This window comes from Phyllostomus hastatus, unplaced genomic scaffold (assembly GCF_019186645.2).
Source record: "Phyllostomus hastatus isolate PE091 unplaced genomic scaffold, TTU_PhHast_1.1 phas_scaffold_385, whole genome shotgun sequence".
In the NCBI taxonomy this organism is placed as follows: Eukaryota; Metazoa; Chordata; class Mammalia; order Chiroptera; family Phyllostomidae; genus Phyllostomus; species Phyllostomus hastatus.
This window is the reverse complement of record NW_025334026.1, coordinates 7,745,906-7,760,446: the sequence shown is the minus strand read 5'-3', so window position 1 is coordinate 7,760,446 and position 14,541 is coordinate 7,745,906. Positions and strand designations below refer to the sequence as shown.

Genomic DNA, 14,541 nt, shown 5'->3' with positions numbered 1-14,541 from the left:
GAACATACGATTTCTGGGATACTTTGTCCCTGTCCCATCTTATGTTGCAACAGAGAGAAGTGTTTTGACTCTATGACTTAGAAATAGAGTGATTAGTTTTGAGCTAAGTGAGTAGGTAGATTATATTCTGCACAAATTTTCCTCTAGCAGCGAATAGAGGGTATTATGACAGAGCTGATACATAAGAAGTAGGCCTGATAGGGCTTAGAATCACAGCATTAGACGCATCTTTAAAACAAACGCTCAAAAGAAAATTTGTGTTCTAAGTGTCCACAAGAGATTTTTTATTAATTAAATTTTTAGAATAAAGGAATTTAAAAAATAACTACGACACTTTTAAAAACTATTGAGTATTGAATGATGTTTACAATGAGAAAAAACCTGAACCTTAAAGAACAGACGGAGGGAAGCACCTCAGGCCACAGGAACGGAAGCAGGTGGGCCGACGAGCTGCAGGGGTGCTCATCAGGTCCCGCGCACTGGCTGGCTGAACAAGCCGCCGGCTGCACTCGTCGTTTCAGAGTCTGTGTGTGAGACTAATTATTCAGTGACATCGGAAGGTAAGTCCTCTCTATTGAGAAGAGCTTTTACTCTAATCCAGCCCATAGATTACCTTCTATAACAATTTGTATGGGAATGGAATGAGATCTAGTCCACTTTTAAAGCAAATTTAATTTCTACAGGGTTGGCATTAAGTAAGAATTTGTAGCAATCTATGCAGTATTTAAAAATAACTGAGAATCATGACAACATAAGTTACTTTGAGATACAAGAAGAGGGTAGAGAGCTAAGAGGGAGCAGATACACTTACCTCAGGGTAGCACAACCCACAAAGGCCAGTGCCCACAGGGGGAAGAGGGAGACATTCTGTGTAGCCCTCTCACAAACAGCCTTCTAGGGAGTCTTACTAGTTATAATTCATAAACTGTCAGTTAAATTCTAACAACAACTATGTATGCTCTCCCCAACTTCCCAAATAATAATCTTCTCAGAAATAAAATCAGGGAAGGGACTGAGTTCTGGAAAGAAATGGTGAGGCTGTGGAAATCGAAGTGGGGGTGTGGTCTCCTCACCCTCAGGGTGTGCCTTGTATCCCCATGTTCTGCCTCACAGTCTCCTGTGTATGAAATGTAACCTGTGAAATCTGTCCTTGAAAAAGTCACAGTGGAGCTTGAGAACCCTCTGGGGCCATTACTTTTTGTCCTTCACTACCCTAAATTCAGATAATCTCAACATCCTGAAATATCCTTTGATTTGTTCTTTCTCTGATATCTTCTGTCCTTGGGATCAAAGCCTCTTTCATTGGCACCAAATAAGGCCCAGGGAGGAGTTTTGGCCATATAATCCTCTGCGCCGAAAGTTTTCGATCCACCACTGTCTTCATATTCCTGAATAAGCTCCTGGAAGCGGTTATAATCAATCCACGTCCACCATTCTCTCTCAATCTTAAACTAGGAAGAAAAAAAGTAATCAGGTCAGAAGTAACAACAGCCATTAAAAAAAAATCAAATAAACACCAAAAATAAAAAATGAGCCTCATCTTTTATCCATATCAGGGTAAAAAAAATTTTTTCATGCTCCAGATATGGTTCCATATCAAAGCAAAAGAGTCAAAGGAGAGTTTCTTTTGCGTCAGGACGCCAGCCAAACTGCTGAACAAAGAATGCACCCTGGAACTGAAAGTCAAGATTACCTTGATCAATCATTAAAGAGAGTTAATTAAGTGTTTTTGCATTATCATATGTTAAAAACCAAGCTAATTCTAATTTTTCTTGTCACTTTTACTTATTTTATTAAAATTTCACTTTTGATTAGAGTTTGCATTCAATATTATTTTCCATTAGTTTCAGGTGCGCAACAAAGTGTTGAGACAATCATATACTTTACAAAGTGATTTCCACAGACATTTCAAGTACCCAATACTGTACATCGTTATTGCAATGTTATTAACTATACTACCTGTGCTGTGCTTTACATCCTGTGACAATTTTGTAACTGCCAATTTGTACTTCCAGGGCCCTTCACTTTTTTCACCCAACCCCCAACCTTCCTGGCTTCTGGCAGTCATAAGTTCGTTCTCTGTATCTACAAGTCTCTTTCTGTTTTGTTTGTTCATTTATTCTGTTTTTTAGATTCCACATATAAGTGAAATCATATGGCATTTCTTTTCTCTGCCTGACACATTTCACTTAGCATAATACCCTCTAGGTTCACCCATGCTGTCCCAAAGGATAAAATGCCATTCATTTTTCTGGCCAAGTAATATTCCATTAATTGTAGGTATATTTACATCCACTCTTCTATTGATGGGAACTTAGGTTGCTTCCATATTTTGGCTATTATAAATAATGCTGCAACAAAGGTGGCGGTGCATCTGTCTTTTTGAATTAGTGTTTTGGGTTTCTTCAAATATAGACCCAGAATTAGAATGGCTGGGTCATAGGCAATTCCATTTTTAACTTTTTGAGGAAACTCCACCCTCTTTTCCATAGTGCCTGTACCAGTCTACATTCCACCAACAGTGCACAACCATTCCCTTTTCTCCACACCCTTGTCAACACTTGCTGTTTGTTGATTTATTGATGATAGTCATTCCAACAGATGTGAAGTGATATTACATTGTGGTTTTAATTTGCATTTCTCTGATGATCAGTGATATTGAGCATCTTTTCATATGTCTATTCACCACAGGCATTTTTTGGATACAATTATAAATGGGATTTTCTCAGTTTCTCTTTCTGATAGTTTATTATTGGTGTATAAAAATGCAACCTATTTCTGAATATTTATTTCATATCCTGTTACTTTAGTAAATTCATTTAGTAGTGCTATCAGTTTTTTGGTGGAATCTTTAGGGTTGTCTCTACATATTTTCTATTCATTTGTAAATAACAGTTTTACTTCTTCCTTTCCAACTGGTATGCCTTTTATTTTTTCCTTCTTTATTTGATTGTTGTGGCTAAGACTTCCATTACTACACTGAACATGACTGGTAAAAGTAGACATCCTGTCTTGCTCCTGATCTTAAGAAAAAACCTTTTAGTTTTGCCCTGTTGTGAATGATGTTGGATGTGGGTTTGTCATATATGGCCTTTGTTACATTGAGCTATGTTCCCTCTATTCCTACTTCGTTGAGATTTATCATAAATGGTGCTGGATTTGTCACATGCTTTTTCTGCACCTACTGATATGATCACATGATTTGTATCTTTCTCTTTTTTAAATTTTATTTTAATCATTGTTCAAGTACAGTTTTCTGTCCTTCACTCCCATCCCAGCCCACCCACCCACCCCTCCCCAGGTCCCTCCCATTTCCACCCCCACTAGTTTTTGTCCATGCGTCCTTTATATTTGTTCCTGTAAACCCTTCCCATTCTCCCCTGAAATTCCCTCCCCTCTCCCCTCTGGTCACTGTCAGCCTGTCCTCTATTTCAGTGTCTCTTACATTTGGTTTATGTGGTATATCACATTAATTGATTTGCAGATATTGAACCCTGCATCACAGAGTAAATCTCACTTGATCAAGGTGTATGATCTTTTTAATAATGCTGAATTCAGTTTGCTAATATTTTGTTGAGGATTTTTGCACCTATGTTCATCAGGGACATTGGTCTATACCATATTTTTTGGACAATAAGATATACCTAAGTTTTAGGGGAGGAAAATAGGAAAAAAAGTTTTGAAGCAAAAAATGTGGTAAAATATTTAATAACATAAATAACATAATATTTCACCACTGTAAATGTAAACAGAACTCAACAGCAGCACTAACAACCATTATTCCTCCCAAATTTGGGGGGGGGGGGCGGTGGGAAGGAGTGCATCTTATAGTCCAAAAAATACGGTGATTTTCTTTTTTTGTACTGTTTTTATCTGGTTTTGGAATAGGCCAATGTTGGCATCATAAAATGAGCTTGGGGGCCTTCCCTCTTGAGTTTCTGGGGAAGTTTGAGCATAGATGTTAGTTCTTTTTTGAATGTTTCGTCAAATTCACATGTGAAGTCATCCAGTTCATTGACCTTTCGTATTGTATTTTAGACTATTTCAGTTATTTCCACTCTTAACCTTTATTATTTTCTTTCTTCTAGTCACTTTGGGCTTACTTTGTTTTTCTCTTTCTAGTTTCTTTAGGTGTGTAGTTACACTGTTGGTTTGATAATTTTCTTGTTTCTTAAGGGAGGCCTGTATTGCTATGAATATCCCCAGGGACTGCTTTAGCTCTGTCCTATAGATTTGATTGTTGTGTTTTCATTTTCATTTTTCTCAAGGTATCTTTTTATTTCTTCCTTGATATCATGTTAACTCATTCATTGTTTAAGTACCATGTTATATTAGTCTCCATGTGTTTGTGTTTTCAGTTTTTTTCTTGTAATTGATTTCTAGTTTCAGAACATTGTAGTCGAAGAAGATGCCTAATATGATTTCAATTCTTCTAAATCTACTGAGATTTGTTCTGTGTCCTAACATGTGGTCTATCCTGGAGAATGGTCCACATGCACATGAAAAAATGTGTATTTTGTTGCTTTGGGGCTAAATGTATGAAAATATCAATTTAATCCACCTGGTCTAATGTGTCCCTTAAAGCTGATGTTTCCTTGTAAGTTTTCTTTCTGGAAGATCTATCCATTGATGTCAATGGTATGTTAAATTCCTTATTGTGGCTGTACTACTGCTGATCTCTCCTTTATGTCTATCAAGAAATGCTTTATATATTTATGTGAATAAATGTTTACAAGGGTTATGCATCTTGTTAGATTAACTGCTTTATCATTACATAGCGTCCTCCTTTGTTTCTTATCATAGCTCTTGTTTTAAAGTAGATTTTTCTTTTTTAATTTTATATTTTTCTTTAATTTTTTAAATTATATTTTATTGATTATGCTATTACAGTTATCCTGATTTTCCACCTTTGCCCCCTCCACCTAGCACCCCCTAAATCCTCAGGCAATTCCCACCATTGTTCATGTCCTTGGGTCATATGTGGTAAGTCCTTTGGCTACTTCATTTCCTAAACTGTATTTTAGATTCCCATTGCTATTCTGTAACTATTTTGTATTTCTTAATCCCCTCACCTTTTCACTCATTCTCCCACACTCCCCCATCTGTCAACCATCAAAACATTCTGAATCCATACTTCTGTCTCTGTCCTACTTGTTTGCTTAGTTTGTTTTATATTTGACTGTTGATAGACATATATTTTTGCCATTTTACTGTTCATAATCTTGATCTTCTTTTTCTTAAGTCCCTTTAACATTTCATATAATAATGGTTTGGTGATGATGAACTTTAGGTTTTTTCTTCTCTGAGAAGTTCTTTATTTGCCCTTCAATTCTATATGATATCTTTGCTGGGTAGAGCAATCTTGGCTGTAGGCCCCTGCTTTTCATGACTTTGAATATTTCTTGCCAATCCCTTCTAGCCTGCAAAGTTTTTTGAGAAATCAGATGACAATTTTATGGGAACTCCTTTGTAGGTAGCTAACTGCTTTTCTCTGGATACTTTTAAGATTCTCTCTTTACTTTAACCTTTGGAATTTTAATTCTAATGTGTCTTGGAGTAGGCCTCTTTGCATCCATCTTATCCAGGACTCTTTGTGCTTCCTGGACTTATGTGTCTATTTTCTTCACCAAATTAGGGAAGTTTTCTTCCATTATTTTTTCAAATCAATTTCCAATTTCTTGCTCATCCTCTTCTCCTTCTAGCATGCCTATGATGCAAATGTTGGACCACTTAAAGTTGTCCCAGATGCTGCTTATACTACCCTCATTCTGGGGGATTCCTTTTTCTTCTTGTTGTTCTGATTGGTTCTTTTTGTTCCTTATGTTCCAAATCATTGATTTGATTCTCAGCTTCATCCATTCTACTGTTGTTTCCTGTAAATTGTTCTTTGTTTCAACTAGTGCCTCCTTTATTTCTGACTGGTTGTTTCAATTAGTGCCTCCTTTGTTTCTGACTGGATCTTATAACCAGTGTTTTGAACTCTGCATCTAACAGATTGCTTATCTCCCTACTGTTTAGCTCTTTTTCTGGAGTTTTGATCTGTTCTTTCACTTCAGCCATATTTCTTTGTCTCTTCATTTTGGCAGCCTCCCTGTGTTTGTTTCTATGTATTGGGCACAGCTACTTTGACTATGTGCCTTGGTAGTGTGGCCTAATGTAGTAGGTGTCCTGTAGGGTCCAGTGGCACAGCCTCCCCATCACCCAAGCTGGGTACTTGAGGTGTGGCCTTCATGTAGACTGAGTACACCCTCCTCTTATAGTTGAGCCTTGGTTGCAGTTGGCAGAGCAATGGAAGGGATTATCTGGGCTAATCAGCTTCAAGGATTGGCTGTGACCACTTACCACCAACCTCCTCCCTCCATAAAGGATCAGTTGTGCAAGGTCACCCAGGGTGCAAGGTGGTGGTGCTCCAACGTGGTCTATAACTATCCACTGCGTGCGCTGGCCCTAGGGGTTTCCCAGGTGGTACAGACCAAGGTCAGTACCCACCTGTTTTTTCTGGGGCCACTGTGCCTGAGCTATAAAGCAATCTGAGATGGCTGCTACTTGTGCTGGTCTTGGAGATTGTCAGGCGAAGCCAAGCTGTGAATCTAGGCTGGCTGCTGCTAGTGCTAAGCCTGGTGCTCACAGAGGCCTGCTGTTGCTTGTTTGAGGATTTAGGAAGTTGTGAAGCATGGGCCAAGAGTAGTTATTCATATGGAAAAGCAGCTAGGGTGGGGCTATAGGCTAGGTGGGGCAGAATCTTTGGGGATCTCCATGGGGGGGGGGGGGCGTCAAACAGCATTAGTCAGGTTGATGGGAGTCTCAGACACGGCACCAGCTTGCTCCCTCTGTCAGGGGAGGGTTTAGAAAAGGGACAATGGCCTCTGCTCACCTTGATGTCAGACACTTGAGTTCATCCCTATATACCACTGGTACCTTTCGAGATTTTACCCTGGTGCTGGAGCTTACAGTGAGTGAGACTGATTAAGTCTGTGTGTGGGTTCTTTGAGAAACTGCTTGGGGCTTCAGCAGGTTTTTCCACCGAGTCAATCCTCACCATTTTTGCAGCCTGAAATTGTGGGGGCTCATGTTCCTAGCACTGGAGCTGTGGACTGGAGACCTGGTGTGGAACTGGGACTCCTCGCTCCTGAAATATCCCTCCCAAATTTTTATCCCCCACACGTGGAGGAGGGACCAGCCCATTCTGCATCTATGCCCCTCCTACCAGTCTGGATGCATGTGGTTACTTTAATTTTGTAGCTGTCAGGCTTTCATTCAACTCAAATTCTGATGGTTCTGAAGCAATGGTTGTTCTATATTTTATTGTAATTTTGATGTGGTTGTACAAAGAGGCGAGCCATGTCTGCCTATGTCACCATCTTGACCGGAAGTACCTAAAGTCTATTTTTTGATATAAGTATTGCTATCCTAGCTTTTTATTTCCATTTTCATGATATATATTTCCCCTACCATTTATTTTAGCCTGTGTGTGTCTTTTGATCTAAAGTGGGTCTCTTGTAGACAACATGTACATTGTTTTCTTTTCCATTCAGCTATACTGTCTTTTGACTGCAGCATTTATTTACATTTAAAGTGATTATTGATAGGTACCTGGTTTGCCATTTTATTATTCATATGTTCCCCTTTTTACCCTTTCTTCTTCTAAAAGAAGTCCTTTTAACATTTCTTATAATACTGGTTTAGTGGTGATAAACTCCTTTAACTTCCCTTTGTCTGGAAAGCTCTTTATTTCTCCTTTGATTTTGTAAGATTGCCTTGCTAGGTAGTCTTCGTGCAGGTCCCTGATTTTCATCACTTTGAGCATTTCATGCCAATTCCTTGTGGCTTGAAAAGTTTCTGTTGAAAAGTCAGCTGACAGTCTTACGGGAGCTCTCTTATTATGTAACCCTTTCTCTTGCTACCTTTATGATTCTTTCTTTAACGCTTTCCATTTTAATTATGATTTGTCTTGGTGTGGGCATCTCTGGATTTATGTTGTTTGAAACTCTCTCCACTTCTTAGACTTATTTGTTGATTTCTTTCATTGATTAGGGAAGTTTTCAATCATTATTTCTTCAGATAAGTTCTCAATCCCTTTCTCTCTCCTCTCCTCTCCTCTCCTCTCGGTACCCCTATGATGTAGATGTTGTTATATTTGATATTGTCCCAGAGGCCCCTTAAACTATCCTCATTTTTTAAATTCTTTTCTTTTTGCTGATCTAATTGAGTGTTTTCTGCTACCTGTCTTCCAAATCCCCGATTCAATCCTCTGCTCCATCTAATGTACTGTTGACTCCTTCTGTTTTCATAGAAAGAGTCTCATTTCAGTTACTGTATTCTTCATTTCTGACTGGTTCTTTTTATAGTTTCTATGTCTTTTATTATGCTTACTATTTCTTTGTTGAAGTTCTCACTGAGTTCATCTATTATTCCCCTAAGCTCCTTGAGCATCCTTATAACTATTGTTTTTGAACTCTATGTCCAATAGATTGCTATCCTCCACTTCACTTCGTTCTTTTACTGGAGATTTATCTTATTGTTTCATTTCAGTCATATTGTTTCATGTTTCAGTCATGTTCCTTTGTCTCCCTATTTTGACTGCCTCCCTGTGTTTTTATGTATTAAGTAGATCTGTTATGTCTCCCAGTTGTGGTTGAGTGGCCCTATGTACCAGGTGTCTTGTAGAGCTCAGTGGTGCAGTCTCCATGATCACCCAAGCCACGTGCTCCAGGAGTGTCCACTGTGTGCATTATGTGAGCCTTGACTGAGTAGTTGAGTCTTAATTGCTCTTGGCCTGTCTGTCATTGGGGCTGACCCTCAGGATGGCTGGCTGTGAGGACTGGCCCAACCACAGTGTATGAGCTGCTGTGAGAGGGCTGACCCCACACAGAAGAATTCATGCTAGCATGAATCTGGTGCCTGCTGAGACTTCCCTTTGTGTGTGCTGCTTGCGTAGCTAATTGGGTCTTGTTTTGTTGTGGTCTGAAGCCAGCTATCAGGGGTGTTGATTCTGGGGCCTCTTGGGAGATAGTCTGGTGCAGGTCAATGTCAGACACTGTCTTTGACCAGCTTTGGGCTACCTGTTAGGATCCACAAATTGAAGCATGGTTGGTAGCTGCCTGTTTTGACCTGGGTGCATGTGGGAGTAGCCAAGTTGTATACCAAGGACCGCTGTCACCAGTACCAGGCCTGGGGCAGGTCAAGCAAACATCCCAAGGTACCTGGAGACCCACGGCTGTCTGCCAGCTGCCCATTAGGCTCAGACACAGAAAGAGCCTCGGGTGGTACATGAGATGCATGAAACAGGTTCTTCTGGAGTCACCAGACAGGAGTGAGTGGTATTTACCAGGTTAATACAGACTCAAACTCAGCACAAGTGCTGAGCCTGAGGCCACTCAGCAAAAATCCCAGGGTACACCAAAGCCAGCCATCACCTGCCTATGACCTACAGACATTCACAGTGGTGCAAGATCTCACAGAATCTCCAGGGTGGAGCCATTAGAGTTCACCAGGCTAAAGCAGATTAAGATTTAGCCATGAGGGAGGGCTCTGCACAGGGACAGAGTATAGGAAGATAGTCCTCGCCTTAAAGCCACATAACTCAGCTTCTCCCTATGTGTCTCCAGCACCTCGAGCCCACCCAAAATTCCCCAAGTATTTTTCAAGAAAGGCTGGCTGCCTCCTACAAAGCCCACAACCATGTGTGAGTTTGGCAGGGTGGGGCCTCAGGGTATCATCAGGGCGAGGGTAGTATAGCTCCCCAAGCTAATATCTTATGAGGGAACTATTCCACCCAGGAACAATAGCGTCCACAGGCAGTGTGGGAGAAGAACTCAAATCAGGGACACTGGCAGCTATCCCTCCAGCCCTCTCCCTGAAGCCACACAACTCAGTCTCTCCCTGTATGACTCTGGCACCCTCCGATCTGTGTCTTTGCCAGAGCCCAAAGTGAGTGCCTGTAAGAATTTGTGTGCTTCCCCCCTTTAATGGACACCTGGGTTTCCAGCTATCTCCCAACTCACCCAGGCAGATACAATCCTTGCTGATTTTTCACAGTCAGATATTATTTGGGCTCCTCGTCCTGGCACTGGTGCTCTGGGCCCTAGAGCCTGGTGTGGGTTGGAGACCCCTTGATCCTCCAGATTCTCAACCACCTCATGTGGGTGTGGGAGCAGCCCTTTCTGTGTCACCACTCCTCCTACCAGTCTCTGTGAGTCTTCTGTAAATCCTTAGTTATAACACTTCTGTTTGGCCAGTCTTCAGATGGTTATCTAGGTAGATTAGTCTGTAATTTTGATGTGGTCCTGGGAGGAGGTGAGTACAACTTCCACCTGCTCTGCCACCTGGGACCCCTCCTTCTTGTTGCCACTTTTACCTGGTGTGAATTTTCATGGCTGTGTTAGCAGTACCTAGCGGGATCCTTTTTATTACTGAAGTGTGCTTGCATTATTAGTGAAGCTTTAATCAATGACTCTAATTCTGTAATGGTAACTTAATGACTCAAACACTTTCAGCCTAACGTGGATACAATATCTCATTAATGGAAAGCTTTGTTAAGAATTTCAATTCAGTAAAGGGAAATTATCCAATTTGTACTCCCTTAAGAAAATTGCTTCTCAAAAGTAACTGTAGAATAATGACCAGAAATGAAGAAAACAGAAATTTACGGAGACTCTGAAGGAAATACTAATTGAACTGTGGAAGCTTTTAATTCAAAGTATCTACTTGGCATTCATTCATTCATGCAAATGTATAACACGCTGATACTCGATCTGCTATGCCACTGTCTTTAAAAAAAAAAATAAAACCTCTAATTATAAACCACATTAAGTAATAATTTCACATTCTAGGTAAGAAAAATATTAAAAATGTACAGATTCCTAGACTTAGGATATTAAAATTATGCTGAATTTAAATGACATCTGATTTTTACATTTTTTTATTAAAGTAGAGTTGGCACACGATATTATATTACTTTCAGTTACATAACATAGTAATTCAACATTTATGTACCTTATGATGTGACCACTATGATAAGTGTAGTAACCATCTGTCACTGTGCGAACTTATTACAATATTATTGACTATATTCACTGTGCTGTAATGACACGTAATTTTTTACCTAACAGCTAAGAGCTTTCTAGGGGGAAAAATGCCAAGCAAATGGAAAACTTTACCTATGAATCATGAGAAAATTTCTTCTAATAAGACCATTTTTTTGAAATGGTGCCCCAAGGGCTCTTTGAACTCTATAATTCAAAATGTAAAATCCATATCTCCTGTCATTTTCCCTCCCAAGACTGACTGCTCTTGAATGTTCTCTAGTACTGTGAAAGCAATCACTGTCATCCCGGGTGCTGAACCTCCACCAGAGTCCAAGGTGCCCCTCCCTTCCCTGGCCCGTCACATCCAAAAAATAGCCAGGCCCCACTGATTCTTCCTTAGTGGCATTCCTATCACCATGCCCTGAAACCACTCGAACACAGGCCCTCACTTTCGGGACTCAGCACGTCTTCCTTCTGACTGACCGTCTGATTCCAGTGTTTGCTGTTTCCAACTTCTGCAGACTGCCTGAGATGACTGTGCCAACAGTTGAATACAGCCCCATTATCTAGGACCTACAGTCAGTCTAATGGTCCAGTCTCCATCTGGAGGCTCCTCGTGAACTAGCTCCATCATATGACTTCCATGCTGTTCGCTCTGTCTCATTAACACCTACCTAAGCCTCAGGTCTCCTTATAAATGTCCTCTCCTCTGGGAAGTTTTTCTGAATCACTTGATACTCAAATCATTTGAGACTATGACTATTCCTCTGCCACAGAGCTTCACTGTACCTTGAACTTGCCCAACAAGAATACATTATAATTGCTTCTGTAGTTGCGTCCCCATCCTACTTAACCCTGCCAAGACTGTGAGTTTTGTGAATATAACTGACTTATATTTTATGCTATCACCGAGGACATACAGAGGCCTAGCCTCTTCTACCTTACCTCTTAAACAAGCTGTAAGACTACATGATGAAAAAAATTTCCACCTGTTCTACTGACATCTGGAGAGACTGGATGAAATTTTGCTGCTCTTGGCTCTACTACGGAATAGTGTAGACTGTTTTCACAGTGTATTCACAACAGAAGGCATGAATGACTGGAAGTGTGATGATTTCCCAACTAATGCAGGAGTAAACATGTCCTTAATATGTATGACGAGAAAATAAAGCTGATAATGATGTCTACCTTTTATTCCTATTATAAACATTTATGGAGTACCAACACAAACTTGGCTCAGTCACAAGGCATTTAGTGCGGTGAGTGAGGTTATACACAAGGCACTTTGGGAGCGCAAACTTGGATGTGACAAATCTCCCCATCCCACTCCCAGCTCGGGCCTGCTAGAAGAGCTCTCTCGGGGGCTCCCTGCTTGGTTGGTTAAGCAAAACATATAATTATGGCAGATACCGGCCAGCAGGATCCACGGCCACTGCAAATGCTCAAGACAGGAGAGAAATACACACAGACTACTGAGTCCTGTGGAGGAACAGGGACGGCACAGCTACCCTCTCAAGGGGAGGGGGCCTCCAAGTGGCCTGGCCACTCTCTCCAAGGACAGCACCCCAAGCCGCAGCCTGAGTAGGCTTTTATTAGGTAGTATTGGGTAAGAACACGGATACAGCTTATTAACCATTGTCTAGCAGTGAGGATCAAACAGATAGATAACGTTCAAAGGGCTAAAAAGGGCTCTCACTGAGTTGGGGTCTTATCACCTAAAAGACTACAGAACCTAAGAGGCTAAGTTCATTTTCTTCCCGGGCCTTCATAATCTAATTAAGAGCATCCTCAGCAAAGCAGGCTTCACAGGATTTTACATATCTTTTTATCAGGCCTAATCATCTTGGGAAGTCCACTGTCCCCAGTTTCGGATTGCACCACCCCTTGTCTATTGTCACAGGCTTGAGTTGGGCAGAGGAGACAAAGGCAGCCAGGAGATCTGGATGTCTCACAGGCAGAATGAGGACTCAGGCTTTGTCAAAGTCAAGGGGCGGGGGTCGATCACCCCCTTTTTTCCACAACCCCCTGAGTCTTTCCCTGAGGGCCTTCCCACATAATCATGCCTGTCCGAAGTCCATCCTCCTCTGAGGAATCTTACCCGTCACTGGCTAACTGACCAAGCAATGGGGTCCAGGCTAGGAACAGGCAGCACTCCTGCCAGGGAGATAAGCTTGTCTCCTTAGTGTCTCCTGGTCTGGAGGTCTCCCACTTAGCCTTAGCCACGGGGAGTTACAGCTCCTGAAACCCGGCAGGGCGGTTCCCAACATATAATAATATTCTCCTCTTCCCCGTGTCTTCCCTCCTCCCCTCAGGGTCCACAGTCTTGGTCTTCCTTTTCCCTCAACTTGATCAATAATCACTTGCCATAGCTACTCTGAGAGAGACTAAAAGATTAGCTTGGACTACAACAATAAATTTAAAATCCTTTCCTTTTTTTTGCTACAACTACAGTAAAAAATAGTATCTTATATCTTAACCTACCATACACACATGCACTGACACACATATTATAGAAACACAACTTCCACAAAAGTATAGGTAATCTAGTTCATTTAAAAAATGACTGGCTACAACACACTAAATTGATTTCCTAACTCTAATGCAGCCTGAAGAACATCTGGTCTATTCTGACTACAAAACTCTAACCTGGCTTAAAATGGAAAAAATTAGTTGCTCAGATACAACTGTAAGCTAACATCTGAAAACTGGCAACTCTGTCAATGTCTACACACCAGAACACCAAGAACACACACACCAGAACACCAAGTGAATGTAATGAAAAACAGGTATACTAGTCTGCCAGGGCTGCCGTGACAAAAAAACACTGACTAGTGGTCTTACAAACAAGTATTCTTTTTTCTCACAGTTCTAGATGCTAGAATTCTAAGATAAAGGTTCCAGCACACAGCCATCTTCTTGCTACGGCTCCACATGGCCTTAGTGTGTGCACAGGGCAGCTGTGGGGAGAGGGCACACTCTGGTGTCTCTTTGTATAAGGACAACAGTCCTACAAGATCAGCGTTCCACCCTGATGAACTCCTTTAGCCTTAATTACTTTCTTGGAGGCCCTATCTCAAATACAGCCAAAGCGAAGGGTTAGTACTTCAACATATGAATTTGAAGAGATATAAACATTCCATCTATAACAGTAGGCTACACTTATATTAGCTGTCACAACCCTAAGACAAAAGCAAAACTAAATACACTCCCTCTCAAGACAATCTGAGAATAATCGTATTAAGTAGCTCAGAAAAAGACTCTTTCATGCAAAAGGAAAAAGCTAAAAGGGAAAATTTTAGTTTTATTGTCACAAAAATAATGCTACAAAACATCAATGCAGAAGAACCCTGAATCACAAAACATGAGGTTAAGTATGATTCAAGTCACCTTGCTTCAACAATTCCTCAAACCTAACAATAAGGGAAGAGGCAAACCTATGCAATATTACAACAAACTCCAAAGGTCATAGAGGATCTCAAAAACACACCACAGGCAGTCAGGCATGGCCTGGGCT

General features: G+C 40.9%; 1 protein-coding gene across 1 annotated transcript in view; it reads right to left on the bottom strand.

Moving 5' to 3' along the window:
• Positions 1 to 260: 260 nt before the first annotated feature.
• The window catches only part of LOC123806514 (S-adenosyl-L-methionine-dependent tRNA 4-demethylwyosine synthase TYW1), a 181,116-nt gene continuing 166,835 nt past the window's right edge, over positions 261 to 14,541 (bottom strand). The window contains exon 16 of the mRNA XM_045819700.1: positions 261 to 1,451. Within this exon, the coding sequence (XP_045675656.1) occupies positions 1,230 to 1,451 (222 nt within the window). The 3' untranslated portion in view covers positions 261 to 1,229. The remainder of the gene's footprint in view (positions 1,452 to 14,541) is intronic.